At 46.6% G+C, this 14,823-nt stretch overlaps 1 protein-coding gene and 1 long non-coding RNA gene across 3 annotated transcripts; one reads left to right on the top strand and one right to left on the bottom strand.

The window, feature by feature from the left end:
* Positions 1-1,121: 1,121 nt before the first annotated feature.
* Positions 1,122-13,877, bottom strand: MARVELD3 (MARVEL domain containing 3). 2 transcript variants are annotated; one of them, XM_036231403.1, is made up of 3 exons: positions 13,306-13,877; positions 10,934-11,061; positions 1,122-2,531 (listed from the first exon to the last, which is right to left on the bottom strand). In XM_036231403.1, exons 1-3 carry the CDS (start codon positions 13,695-13,697, stop codon positions 1,894-1,896), a joined length of 1,158 nt encoding a protein of 385 aa, XP_036087296.1. In that variant the 5' UTR covers positions 13,698-13,877; the 3' UTR covers positions 1,122-1,893. The 2 variants fall into 2 exon arrangements, with proteins under 2 accessions (XP_036087296.1, XP_016019951.2); XM_016164465.2 differs by lacking the exon at positions 1,122-2,531 and adding an exon at positions 5,356-6,812.
* Positions 1,983-7,375, top strand: LOC118611347. Its single transcript, XR_004954229.1, has 2 exons — positions 1,983-2,086; positions 6,238-7,375. It is a non-coding gene; the product is annotated as an uncharacterized LOC118611347 (long non-coding RNA).
* Positions 13,878-14,823: the final 946 nt, after the last annotated feature.

Raw genomic sequence — 14,823 nt, 5'->3', positions numbered from 1 at the left:
TGGGTGGGGGGTTGTCATTACAGTGATCGATGGGCTCCAATCACTCGAGAGTTGCTGAACCTCGGGAGCAGTAATGTAGCTGGGTCTGGGGTCAGAGAGGCCAAAGTCCTCATTTTATCAAGCACGACCCAGATACAGGCAAAGATCTACGAGGAACATGTTGCAAGGAATTGGGGAAAATACTAGGTGAGAATAGTTGGGGTCTTTTGGGAGCGGGTGGGCGGGGAGCGGCTTATTTGATTCTTGCTGCTCTTAAACTTCTTGTACACCACTCAGTAAAGGCTGGGGGGCCCAAGGGTGATAGAGCGGGCATGCCTTTCTGTGGCACAAGTGTTTGTATTTCAACCTAGTAATGTAGATTTCTAGCTGATTCTTTTCCTCCAAGCTTTACTTTTTGTAAAAGTGTAATCTAGATAATTTCCCATTTCTGTTTTGATCCTTTCCTCGGATAGGTTCTATACGAATTAGCTATTGAAAAGATTTGAGCGGAGCAAGGAAAGGTTATACATTACGGGGAGAGGAATTGAGGGATGGGGTGGAGAGTAGAAGAGTTAGCTGAAGTGCAGGGCTAAAAGCAGCCAATACGATACAGGAAAATGATGTTGACAATTTTTTTTAACCGTCATTTTGAAATATGTTGAAACAGACTCATGTTTGATTTCTTTATAGATTAGAGAATCTGAGATGTCAAAATTGCTGTTCTTAGAAATCACTAAAAGTTTGGTTCGAATTTATTAATGGTTTGATCTCATAATATGAACATAAAATATTTAAAAATTAGCTATTGAAAAGCTAGAAGAAAATTAGGAAAAAAAATTATACTTTATAATAATGTGTCTTTCTAGTTGCATCTGACATGAACTGAAAATCCGAGACTAATAAAGTATAAGAACAGCTATGAGCCTTAGATTAAAATGATTTAAATACCTTTATTTTTCAGATTTAGTGTTAATGATCTGTTCAACATTATGGAAACAGTTCAGGGCCATGAGAGATTACAATCTGCCTTGGAAAGCCAGCTCTCCAGGGCACTCACAGGACGCATTGATGAAGCCACCTATAAGCCTTTAGAGTCTAGTAAAGCTAACTATATCTTTGAAATAGTTGAATAACACATTTAAGAAGTTTATGAATTTTATTTCTTACTATTTAGAAGCCTCATATTTAAGAAACAAAATATTTCAGGAAAAGTAAATTCCAACTAAATGACTTGCAACAAAAAAGTAACTGGGAATACTAGCAAACAAACAAAAAAAAACCAAAACATTTTCTCTCAGCCCCGACGCAGGGATCCTGAGGAGGAACACGTGTGTTAAAAGCATCTCTTCACGTGTGAGAAACCCAGCCTCCTGGCTCTGGCAGCAGACAGCTCCTGACAGCACACGCCAGGGCCAGGCCCTAGGGGAGCTCCCCTACTGGAGGCGCAGGATGCAACTTACGTAATTCACGTGACTGCTTTAACATCAGTCCCCAAGGACCAGACAGGAGGGGCAATGGCATGTTCCTTTTGGTGACTAAGAGATTTCTACAACACTGGCTATGCTACCCCTGATAGGTAGTTCTTTCAGAATATCTGTGGCTACTTGGCTAGAATCATTACCTTACCATTTGGTAAGAGAGCCATCCCATAAGGGCATACCCAAACTTCCGATGTTCTTTGTAGCAAAGGTGGAGATATTTATTTCAAGCTCTTGGCCAACAAGGACTTATGGATAGAAAAATGAGATGACCACCTAGCTTTGCACTGGTACCAAAATGAGCATTTATAAAATCAAGCATGTAAAAAAGCCAGTTGTCAAACGTACAATTTTAAAGGACCCATTTTGTCTTTTGGTTTTGTTTTTTTGAGAGAAACAAGGGAGGTGGGTTAACATTTCAGGATACAGAAGTTTCTCAGAGTGTTCCCGACCACAGGTATTCTGGAGCCTCACTGTGGTTTCTGTGCTGTTCTCGGCTGTCTTTGTAGTGCTTCTGTTCTCGGCAGCTCCGGAGGGCCAGCACCACACTGGCACCATACATTATCACCAGAAGACAAGCAAAGGTGGCTGCTGCTCCATCAGTGCCTGCCAGCTGGCAGTTCATCCAGGTGAGACCTTTGCGGGCATAGAGCCTCTCTCTTTTTTTGCAAGTGTCTGTGGCATTGATCTGCAAGGCTACGTGGAGATAAAAGCCAGTGCCTATGCAGTAGCCCACTGCGGCCAGAAGGCTGAAGGCGGCCTCCAAGAGAAGCCACTTCCTTGGCAGTTTGGTCAGACTCTTGGCTCCTTGGAGTAAAACACTCATGGTGAGGACACCCAGCCCCAGAGAAACAGCCACGCCGCCGTATATCAGGGGTGCCCGGAGGACCGTGTACTGCTGGTCCAGCTGCCGAACCTGCTCCAGCTCGGTGCCCTCAAATGGTGAGTAATAGTTGTTCCCAAAGCCGCCGCCGCTGGTAAAGCTGGCACTGAATCCAGCAAGGACAAAGTATGAAGCCACGATACACATGAGAACCATTCCATTCAATATCACCTCCACTATCTGTACCACACCTAGGAGGAGAGAGATTCGGGATTTAACACCGACAGCACTCACCCAGGAAGACTGTAGGACAGACTGGAGAAATACTGGTGATCTGATTCCAAGGACGTGGCCAGATTCAACACGAAGTTCAAGGATGAGAAACAACCCCAACGCCCTTCCGAGGGTGAACGGTTAAACAATCCAGTACAGCCATATCAGGGAGTACTCGGCGATAAAAAGGAACGAACTGTTAGTACAAGCAACAGCTTGGCTGGATTTCAGGGGGATGATGATGAGTGGGAAAAAAGGCCAATCTCGAAAGGTTGCATACTGTGATTCCATCTAGGGTAACAGCCTCAAAAGGAAAAAATGATAGAGATGGAAGACAGATCTGTGGTGACTGGGGACACGTTTGAGTGGGGGAGGTGAATGGGGTAGGCACGACTCCAAAGGGAGAGCACAAGGGGTACCCGATGATGGTACGGTACTATATGTGATTGTGGTAGTGGTCACACGAATCTACACGTGATAAAACTGCACGGAACTACACACAGACAGGACTGCATGTAAAAGTGGTGAAAGCTAAGCTTTGTAGACTGTCGATTTCTTGGTTGTGATACTCTACTAGTTATGTGAGATGTTACCGTTGGAGAAAAATGGGTTAAGGGTACACAGGATCTCCACTACTTTTGAAATGTTTCATGAATCTCTATTTCAAAATTTATAGTTTTTAAAAATCAAAATGACATAAAAAGGTATAAACTGAGAAAAACCATGCATGTCTCTGTCCACCCTGTTCTCTACACCCAGCCACTTTTATGATTTTCTAATATAACTTACAGTGTTCCTTTATACAAATAAAAGTGCACTCAAATCTGTGCACTCATCACCCCTTCCTGGCTTTTTTCACAAGGAAGCATACCACACACACTATTCTGCACCTTGCCTTTTTCATTCACTCTTCCTAGAGATGTTTCAGATCAGCTCCTACAGTGTCCATGGTCTTTGCTGAATGGCCTCCAACTCTTATTATGTGGATGACCCAGTCTATTCAACCAGGATCCTACTGACGGACACCTGGGCTGTCCACCTGGGGGTTTCTTACAAGTTTAAGGAACCCACAAGTATCGTGAGGCGGTGGGAGCCAACAGATGAATGGAGACGAATGTCTTCTTGTCCAAGGTCAGCTCTTGTTTGTCACTGACAGAGGCCCCAGCCTCTCTGAGGTTGACTTCTGGGAGAAAGTCTCCCGTCATTTTCTCAGGGTTCGGAGACAGAACTAAGAGAAAAGCACATGACCTAGAGCAGGAATGCTAGGTTCACGTCTCTGCTCTTTATTTCCTTATGACCTTGCCCAAGTCATTAGCTCTAAGCCTCACACACTTCATCTGACACAACATAAGGCCCACCTGTCATTCCACAGGGCTGTGGCGAGGCCCAAATAAAAGCAAGGACATGAAAAATCATGAAATGGTATACAAGTAGATGACAATGCTACTCAGTAATGTTTATAAAATGGAAAGGCCTTAGAGATTTAAGAATAGAAATTTAAGAAGAAATAAATTCTTTTCACAGAATTTATGAAAAGCGTGTTTTCCCAGAAATCAGGAAAACCCTCTAACACACTAGGCAAACCATGTTTATAAAGTGGGTAGCTGAAGACCAGTATCTCCAACATACAACAGCTGCTGGGCTCACTGATCCTGTCTCCTGCTGGGCCCACACAAATTCCTAGGAGGTCCACGGGACACAGCAGCCAAGGGCTCTGACATTCGAGAAGCTACATTCTTCTAACCTAAATCTGAAAATCACATCAGTTCAGAACCGCCCACTCTCCACCCAGGAGCACTCTAAGCTCCTGGCCACTCTCTCCCTGGAGCAGAGTGAACTGACCCAGCGGACATCATTCTAACCCCTGGGGAGTGGACCTCCGCTACCCACCACCTTTCTCTTTCCTTGGTTTCCCTCTGAAGGAAAACAGGAATACTGTACTACAAGCTGTGGAAACCCGAATGTTTCCTTCTGGGGCAGAGTCTGTTAAAACAGCGAAGTAATAACTTAGGCGGCACATATATGTCAGGCTGAAATGGAATAAATCTAGATCTCATCAATGCACCCCCCCCCCCTCCGCCCCCAAGACTGCAAGAGTTGAGAGGAATAATGGTCTGTTGCCAGGTCCAATGATTTTGGGTCTGTTGAAGGAATATGACCATTGCATATTGTCACAGTACCAGCCAGGCTGACCTGGCTTAGCTTCAGTATCAACGGGCTCAGGTATTTCTAAGCATCTTGTTTGTGCAGAGTCACAGACATCAGGAGAAAAGAAACAGGACGGCCACTACCAGAGCTAGCAGTTTATCTCTGTGGTGAGATGGGGCGAGTCACCAGCAAGACAGCAGAGGGCTCTGCAGGGGGAAGTGGACAATCTGAAAAGAGACATGAGATTTTTCTTTCTTTCTTTTTTTTTTTGTAAATAGTGTCTTTCTCACTGCTTTTGTACCTGATCATTTTAATACTCTGCTTAATTATACATTGATTTCTGCCTTTATACTGCAAATGTGAAAAAACTGAGAAGAGCAAGTCATATTTTGTATTTATCTAACATAAAACTAATACACATGCAGCCGAACCAGGCATAACATAAAAAATAAAAATACTCCCTTCTCTCCAGAAGCAAATATTGTTAATGTTTTTTTATGTATTTTTAAAGACATTTTCTAATCATACGCAAGCATATATGCATCCTTATTTCCTTTTCTAAACGCAAATGGATTCATCTCTTAAATGTGACATTGCCTATATTTAAGGAAATAATATTACAAGTGTATTGTAAAGAGAACCATCACCTCCAAATTAAAATTTTTCTTTCGATTTTTATTAGATTCACATAAATCAAAGAACATATTCACTTGTACTAAGAATATAGTGTAACAGGCCAGAAATCATAATTTAACATGCAGTCAGAACCCATGAAGTTGGCCAAAAGCAACATTCTTCTGTTGGGAACGATCTTACATTCTCTTATTCTGGGTGGATTCCAGATGTCGGGTTTTATTCTTCGTACAATGGTACATTTACAAGAGGTACAAAACACTGAGCTTTCAAGGCTATTGTAAGGGGCTTGTAAGAATAGCCTCTTTGCAACCCAGCGAATTAATCTGATTTCTCTCCTCTTTCCTCAGCCCACGCTTACTTCCAACTTAAGTTTTATAGGACTGGTCTCCCCAGCACTCCCCACCCCCTCCATCCAGAGCATTAAGGAAGTAAAGGACCGCAGGGTTCAGTGTGGTAAAACTTCAGGACTAACCTGCTTAAGACAGCTGTGTTCAGAAAAGTTTAGGCTGAAATGTCACGTCTATGTGGCTTTCCACAAACTTGGAGGATAAGGTTCTTCAAATTCACTTGACTATCTCCCTTTATCTAGTCAAGTGCACTTGGCTGTAGCACATGCCTTTTCCTATGGGTCTTGGGCTTGGCTTTTTTTTTTTTTTTAATGTTGGTTGGTCTCTCACCCGTGGGACTCCAGAACCAGGTGTATCACATCAGAGAAAGCCACTGCGACGCAGAGCTGCACCCAGCACACCGAAGTTGGCCTGTTACTCTTCAAGCACTGGCAAGTTCCACAGCAGTGTGTTCCATGCAAGACCATGGTTCAGAGTAATTTCCATCCCTTACATTTGGCAGAACATTTTAGAAAGCCTAAAACACTAACATTTCTTCGGGCTTCTCTTTCAGCTTCCTGACCTTTCGGTAACCCCTGATGGCCAGCGCGGCCCCCAGGGCAAAGACCCCTATGCCCAGGACAGCAAAGATGCCAGCGCCTATGTCTCCCGCGTGGAATGAGCAGCTGAAACCGTGGTAGCCTTTGCTCTGGTACAGCGCCTCCCTCTCCTTACACACGGGCGAGGCGTAGGCCGTGGAGAGGGAGTGGAAGTAGAAGTACAGAGCGGGCGCATACGCCCCGGCAATGAGCGCATCCAGCAAGCCTTCGACCAGCAGCCACGGAGGACAATGCCATGGGACCCGCAGGACGCCTACGGCGATGAAAAGACAGCAGAGGGCCATGAGGGCTCCACCGCAGGCCATTGCCGCTGTGACCGTGGGCAGCTTTAGCTGGTAGAACTGGACGTCCAGCTGCCGTGCTTTCTCCCCATCGGCACCATCGAAGCCACTGTAAGCCCCTCCGAACTGGTAATAATAAATGCCCCCCAAACTGGTGATGCCTGTGTAGCCCCCTGTGGAACTGTAAGACACAGAGCTGCAGGCCAGGATCAGCAAGTTCAGGAGAACCTCCAGCATTTGGCAGCAGGCTGCAAAAGAAGGGCTCGTTACCATTTTGAAAGATGCGCTCTCACACCTGGAGACTTCCACCTGGAGGCTTATCTTCCCTGTGGCAGCTCAAACCGCAGCTGGCTCTTGCTTCGGCCTGAGCAGCCGGAGCTGTATTAGATGGTAGCCGGGAACTGCGGTCTCCAGAAATGATGTCAGAGATACTTTGGACTGAAAAGTAAGTCCCAGGTCGGGGTGCAGGACAATGGTGGGAGAAATTAGGCCAGTGAGCCGGAAGAAAGGCATCCTGTGTGGCAGGCAAGGGCATTCTCTGCCCCGGCCCTTCCCTGCCAGAAACACTGAGAAATAGTTATCCCTGCTTTCGATTCATTTGGTGGCTATCTTCAGTCTGAAAGAGACTTCTCTAAGTTTGAAGGAAATTATATTATAGAACTTAAAAAATATATAATGAAGTTAGAAAAAAGCATGGAAGTTATACACCAAAACCTTAACTGTGGTTCACATGTATTAGACACAGCAAAGATTAAGTTAATCAAACCCGTCAGGCTAACGGAATTAAAGAAACATAATTGGTTTTACTGTTTTTACATTTAACTCGGTATTTTTTTAAGTGTAACTTTGTTTTCTTTAATTTCCCTGGGCCATGATATTTTCCCAGAGCTGGATTCTTTCAGGGCCCCTCGCTTCTCTATCTTGGATAAGAGTGCCCACAATTCCAGCAAAGCTGGCTGCTGTCCTTAAAATCAGCTTTCCTGAGATAGAATTTACATACAGCAAAATGGTCCACATGAAGCATGCAGCTCGAGTTCTGGCATATAATCATGTAATCACGATCCAGGCAGAGACTATTTCATCTGCTCAGAGTAGATCTCCGCAGTCAATCCCTGACCTTCCTCCTCGGCAACCACTGATCTGCTTTCTGCCACGAGGAGTTAGGTTTGCCTTTTCCAGAATTTCAGGTAAATGGAATCACACCGTTACGTACTCTTTAGTTGTGTGGCTTCTTTTTTTCTCAGCATAATATAAAGCTGGGTGCTTCTGAGCTGGAAACTGTGCATGCTGGGAAGGTTCCAGTGGGTCAGCTGACTCTAAGATCAGACTGTAAATATCGCTTTCGCTTTTAGAGAATCAGATTTTGTGCCCGGTGCATCTGGCCCATCCCCACATTCTCTGATTAAAATGCTGTACTCTCATGTCTTATCTTTATAGTCTACAAATTTCCCCCAAAATGCCACTAGCATTTTTTAATTATAAAAATAACACATACTATTTTTAAAAAGTAGATGAAACAAGTATATATAATGAAAAAAATGATCTGAAATCCAACCAATAAAAAATACATAGTTACCATTGTTTTTTCTTCTGGACTTTATACCACATATGCACAATTTTTCCTGTTTATTCATTTGTTTAGGTAAGAAAAGGGTCCCACGCTACTGTTTATATAACCTATTTTTTCACTTAAGAATATAGTGTGAACATTTTTTCCATCTCAGCAAAAAAAAAAATCTATTTCGTAATTTTAAAGGATATAATGAATACAGATCATGACGATCTTAAATAATTCCAATGTAAAGGATATTTAGGTTTTTCCCAACCTTTTGCTACATAGGAGCAAATATATGCTATATATATTTTTAATAGAAAATGAAGAGAACACAAGTCCCTTATTTCTGTTTTAGGTTTAATAGAACCAGAAAAGAATCCCAAGGAGGGATGTCCAGGGGTACCTGTTTTTAAAAAGCTCTCCGAAGCTCTCCAGGCCTTCCTCACCTCTCGAATCTCTGGTATCCCCCTTCCCCGCCCCAACTCTCTCCTAAGAAGTAGTACTTCATTCCTGGTTCTTCCTTCCTCTGATCGAGGATTTGTTAATGAGTTAACATTCTTAAAGTCAACTGTGGTATGAAATCCTGGCGTGAGCTCAGTCCAGATCGTGGTGTGATCTCAGGTTAGGGTATTAAATAAGTACTGAAAAGGAGTAATTGAGAATATAAATTGGGGGAAAACAGCCACAGTTGTCCCCTCTGAACCTTTCTAGTGTGATCATAAGTCAATGCCACTGACTGGAGAAGCCATCTCAAAACCTAAATCTCCAGGCTCTGAGATAGAGACAAGCACCGCTGACTCTGGGATGACGACTTTCTTGGGAGAAAATGAAATCAAACTTCTAAAGATGGTGTGCAAGTAAGGCTACGAGCTGAATGCAATCATCATCATGATTTCTTTCTATTCTTATTTTTTTTTTTTTTTACAACTTCCTTATTCCACTGGCCTAGCTCCCCTCTGATCTATGACCGTTTGAGCCCTAAGGATCTAAAGGGAGAGGAAAAGAACAAAAGGGAAAGGAGAACCCGCTCCAAATGCAAATGTGGGGAGCCAGGAGAGGGGCAGGAAATGTACCTTTTCCCCAGGGAACATGCAACTCCTCATGGGTCCCTCCAAATCAATGAGCCCAGCGCACACACGCACAGGATTCCTGGTGACCTGACACGCACACGTGACACTTGCACTTGCTTTTTCTCTCATCTTTATCCTCAGCACTTGAAGATTTTAATCTCTAAGGGGGTTTGACCATGAAAGTGGATTTTGAGCCTCCTTCTTTCCGTCAGCGAGCTTCCTAAATTAGGATGACTTGTAGCCCCAACTTCGGGGTCTCCCCTGGAAGCTGGAGAGGGCCACAGCTGCCTCCCACTTTTGCCAGTTTGCTGGAGGAGGGCATGATTTCACCGATAAGGAAAAGAAGTCATAAAAGATGTACTCTAAGACGAGGGTGAAAGTGTTCGGGTGACCTTTATCCGGGCATGCATTTCCTGCTTGAGAGAAGTTCCTGGTGTTTAATGGCTGCTTCTCCTGACACAATACCATATTGTGTATTTATATGGGTCTCTGCCTGTCCAGAGATCTTTATAAGCCATCATTTGTTAGCTTCTGGCTGCTGAGCCATCCTTCTGCTATCTTGACTCAGAAACCCAACATCTAGGCCCAAAGCCAAATGGCTAGAAGCAATCAAAGGTAAATCAAGGTGTGCTTTGGTCAGGAGCCTCAAGGTCTGCCCTCTCCTGATAAATCAACCACGGAAGAAAACATACCTCTATAGAGAAACTAGCCTCTGGCTTTTTCCTATTATTTATATTATCAAGAAAAGAAAAAGGTCAAGCAAGGAAACTATTTCAGGCCTTAGAGTCAAGGTCTAAGTTTCAATTCCAGTTCCTTCACTAAATAGCTGTATGACTTCAGGCAACTTACTATACCTCTCTGAGCCTCAGGAGTTGTTGAGAGAATTAAAAGCAACAAGATTGTGCCAATATAGGTAAACTAAAGTGAGGATTCTTATACCAGGATTGCCTATAGCTCTGCAACGAAAGTTGTATATAATCCTATTATCACGTATATCATTGCAATCATCCGAAATTACATATTCAGGTATAAGTTTGAGTTCTCTCCCTTAGGCTGGGAATTTCTCCCCCTTAGTCATATGCAGCCTAGGAAAATTTCTCACCCAATCATGTGAGCTATGAGAGATCACCCCGACAAACCAGATTTTCTTCGCTGCTGGCAAGGCCAAGACTGGTGTTCGGATGGGACACCAGGGAAACCACAGGTGGAACTGGCGCAGTTAAGTGTTTTTCCAACTCTGGGCACCACTAAGTGTGGTGTTTTGGTTTTGTTTTCAATCACACAGAAATAGAATAGAAATCATCTGTGCACTTGGTATGTAATAGGGTAAGTATTGTTTCACGGTATATTTGTGTGTGTGTGTGTGTGTGTGTGTGTGTGAACTCTGAATGTAAAATATGTTTCTTACTGTGGATCTGAATCAACAAAGTTTAAAAGCCATGATGGAATGTTTGGGCATCAAATCCCTTGCCGTGAGCTACAACCTAACTGCCCCCTCCAGGTGCCTTGCCTAACCCAGCTCACCGGACCCCAGCGCCAGCGGGAGGAGAAGCACCGGAAACCTAGCCGCACCTTTCAGACGCTTCTACTTGTTTTGTTTGTTTAGAAAACAAGAACCTCATGCAAGCATGGAAATGAAAACGCTAGGAATACAATTCTACTTGAAGTTTTGCCTCACCAGCTCAGACCCCTTCCAGAACCATCGGCGATAGTAAATGGCCAAACTGCCTCCAAAACGGCTCACCTCTCCCCGTGCACAAGTATCTGCATTTGTGGCATTCCAGGAGGCCTTCGGCTTCTGACTGGTGATATTCTACTTCCTCTGGTCCAGGCCTGGGGTTCGAGGGCAGATACCTCCCTGCAGTGTGGTCACTACAACCAAAAATACATGGCCATTAGGGGCACTCAAATTCAATAGCTGATTCAGGATTAGAACGCTGGACACCTCGACCTGGGCCCGGACATCAAAGAATGTGCAGAACAGAAACAAAATTTGCCATCGTGTTTCATACTCCGGGGAATACTCTGGTTTAGTGACCTACCTCACAAGGCATCTAAACACTTGGCTCAACTTCACTAACTACTCCCATCACTTATCCCTATAACTCTGAGCACCACATTCGATGCTGGTTTGTCGGCCTGTGAGAAATATCTAACCAGGGAGCTGGGAGCAGCTTTCACGGGCTTCTCAGTTTAGCATGAACCAGGCCACTTCAGAGCTGGTTTGCATTCACAAGACCAATGTCCAGGCTGAGGACTAGGATACTAGTTTATAAGGCAACCTAAAAATGCAGCTCTATATCCTCCCGGGTCATGCAGCTGGAATGCAATGTGAGTGTAATCAGGGAAACAATAGCTAGTGCCCGTGACCATATCTGGACACACTTTTTGTCACAGTTTGGCTAGTTGGTTTTAGATAACGTAACATAAACTCAGGATAGTAGCTTTCCCACTGTGTAGACACAATAGGGAGAGAGACTGGGCTTAAATCTACAAGTCCCACAATGGAGAGGAGCCTGACTCCTTCTTAGAGAAGAGGGCAGGTGTCAAATACCAGGAGGTCATCGCTCCAGGTCCTGTCTCCTTGTTGGACTGGCACACAATATGGGCACTCAGTCATATTTGTGGAGTAGGATGCAATGTTCGAAGGAAAAAAGACCAACTCCCTAGGAAGGGGTGTGGGATTTAGGATCGCCTCCTGTCCTCCCTTCCATCCCCACCCTCTTCCAGTTCACAAATCTCCCAGAATACCACGATGCTGTCACCTCACAAGGCCTCATGGGAACTCTCTGTGTTCTACCAGGCACGGAGGGCAAAGTTTGCTCATTCAGGAGGGTGGGGTCTGAAACTAAAGTAGGGAGACTGCAAGAGAATTAAAATGTCAAATCAAGTAATATTCAAAGACTGCAATATGCTGGTGAGCCCTGCAGCCAGACCAGAAGAAACCTGCAGAACCAAGGAAGATTTCTGCTGGGATTGCTAACAACCCATTTCCCCACACTCTGAAGGGGAAACAGGAACAACAGTGTTTAAGTGGTGTCCTACACAAAATAAAATCATTCATTCTCTGTGGCTAAAAACATGAGGAATTATGGCTCACAGGCTGAGAACTGTCAGTGGGCCTTTCACGCTACATATTCTTACCTTTTCATGCTACATATCCTTACCCTTCCTCACTGTATGTCCATATCAAAGGAATATGTAACTCACAGGAACTGAAGAACAATATAGAAACTGGATTCCCTGGACACTCGGATCCCTCTCAAGTGTCTTTCTCTTGGTCTCTGTTCTCTCTCTATTGTGCCTGTCCCTGAGTCTCTCTCACTCTCAGCCTCTGAGAGGAGACCACGCTCTGTCTATGGAGTGCTCCCTCTTGTCTGATAAACTTTCCTTTTGACTCTAACTTTGGTTTGTGTTTAAATTCTTTCTTATACTCCGCGAAGGACCCTCTTCTCTCTCAGTGCAGGCTTTGAGTCTCCTCAAGGGAATTTGCCCTGTCCTGCATCAAAACAACCCTGGGATGTGAATGAGGCCGCCTGGAAAGACCTCACCGATAAAGGGGGGGAATCTCTGCCTTTCAGTGAGGAGTTTTAGTTAAAAGGCTGTCTGTTTTTGAAATATATATACCCCTGGAGGAGGTTACACCCTGAACTATTTATTACCTATCAATCATCAGGCTGACTTTCTCAAGCCCTACCCTCTAGGAAAAGGGGACTTAGAGGAAGTCATGGCTGGTTCTGGAACACAGGAAAAGGGCCTGAAAACCTAAGGGGCAGTGCTGTGACCACGTGGTGGAGGGTCAGGGAGGAGCCTGGGGCTAACCTCACCTACGGATTTTTCCTGTCCTCTCCTCCTTCTCACCTGGTGCCCCGGCCCTGCCCCTGCGAACGGGGTTGGTTTCTGCTTTGTTAATGGGTTCGGATCAGGAAGTGGAGGCACCATAAGGTTTTCCTTTCCTCCCAGGTCACCTCTAAGAGCGCAAAAGTGAGGAACGGCACTGTCTTCCTTTAAGCCGGCTTCCCAGGACGAGCGGCCAGGGGCGCCGCAGCAGCGCAGGGACCTGGGACCGCGGCTTCATCGGTGCCGCGGCGGCCGGGCCGCCCCCTCCCGCCTCACCTCTCGGGTCCGCGGCGCCCGAAATCCTCCTTCCTGTGGGGCGGCGGCTCCGGGGTTTCCCAGGGCGCCGGCCGGGGGGGCGGGGCCGCGTCCCAGCTCGGCCGCCGGGCTCCGTCCCTCGCCCGGTTTGGGCGGGATTTCTCCCAAACCCTTTGTTCGGCAGGGCGCGGGTCCCCGACCCGGTGTCGGTCCTGGCGGGGGTCGCGGCCCCGCCCCCCGTCCCGGTCCCCGTCCCCGTCCCGCCGCTCGCCCCCGTGTCTCTCCGCGCGCCGGTCCCCGGCTCGGTCCCGCGGTCGCTCGGGGTGGCGGTCTCGGTCCGCGCGCGGCTGGAGGTCTGGGTCTCGCGCTCTCGGCCGGGCCCGGGGCTCGCGAGTCCTCGACGTATCTTCCATGGCCCGATCCCGCGACCCCGCCCCGGAGCGACCCGAGGGCGACAATGCACCCGCGAGTTTCCCGGGCAGGTGGCCAGCCTTGGGGGCGGGGCGGACGGGACGGTCACCTGCGCGCACGCGCACTAGCGCCGCCGAGGCCCGCGGGGCGTCCACCTGAGCGCGCGCACCGGCAGGAGGCGCCGCTGTGCGCCGCCCGCGGCCCCGCGGGACGGTGCGGCGTGTGCTGGGCGGGGAGCTGGTGGGGCCGTCTACACCCAAGGGAGCCGAAAACCGCACACCACTGCGCCCGCGTGCCCTTCAGTATCGCCTCCGTGATCCCCCAAGGTAAGCGGCCCGGGGGAGCGACCTCTCCGCCGCCGCACCTTGGCGTCGCGTTCCCAGAGAGTATCCGCCCGCTCGCTCACCCATGCATCCGCTCGGCCGCCCACCCAGCCACTGTCCCTCCCTCTCCCTGCCTCTCCTGCTGTCTTTAGAACAACTGCATGGTAGCGGGTCTTGAGGCCAGTTTATCAATTGCAACAGTCCCTGACGAATTTTTTTAAAATGATGATCCACACAGAATTGCCACCGTTTTCTTTGCCAAGTAAGGATATTTTAAAACATGTAAAATGAACATCTCTGAGTTACTTCTTTTAACAAACGTGTGTGAGCACCTAGCTTGGCAGGTGTGGAGACAGCGTGGTGAACTCTGCCTGTACGATGCTTCTGGTCTCGTGTGTGAGGGGAAAGAACTGGCGATAAAGAAAAAAGGCAATGTCTAACATTTGACGGGGAGGGCAGAGTTCTTTATATAGATCTGGGAAGCGGGTGTTTGAATTGAGTCCTGCGTGAGAAGGAAGCAGTCTTGGGCACAGCCGAATGTTGTGAAGAGTCTGCATTTTCATTTCAAGAGTAATGGGAAAACATTGAAGTATTTAAAACCAGGAGAGTGACTTGCTCTGATTTATGTTTTGAAAGATCACTCTGGCTTCTGTGAGGGGAATGGACTTCAGAAGGCCAGTGGTGGAGGCGAGAGAAAAATTAGCAAGCTATTGGAGCAATCAAGGCGAAGGGTGGTGGTGACCAAGTTGTTGGTGAGAAGTGGACAGATCCAGGTTGTAGTTTGGAGGAAGAGCTTAAAGGATGC

Source organism: Rousettus aegyptiacus, unplaced genomic scaffold (genome assembly GCF_014176215.1).
Source record: "Rousettus aegyptiacus isolate mRouAeg1 unplaced genomic scaffold, mRouAeg1.p scaffold_m13_p_14, whole genome shotgun sequence".
NCBI lineage: Eukaryota > Metazoa > Chordata > Mammalia > Chiroptera > Pteropodidae > Rousettus > Rousettus aegyptiacus.
This window is presented reverse-complemented; position numbering and strand designations above follow the sequence as displayed.

Coding starts and splice junctions, on each gene's coding strand:
- MARVELD3 (XM_036231403.1), bottom strand. CDS start 13,697: ATGGAAGATACGTCGAGGACTCGCGAGCCCCGGGCCCGGCCGAGAGCG. Junction 11,062..13,305: donor GGGCGCCGCGGACCCGAGAG/GTGAGGCGGGAG, acceptor TTTTGGTTGTAG/TGACCACACTGCAGGGAGGT. Junction 2,532..10,933: donor ATACTTGTGCACGGGGAGAG/GTGAGCCGTTTT, acceptor CTCTCCTCCTAG/GTGTGGTACAGATAGTGGAG.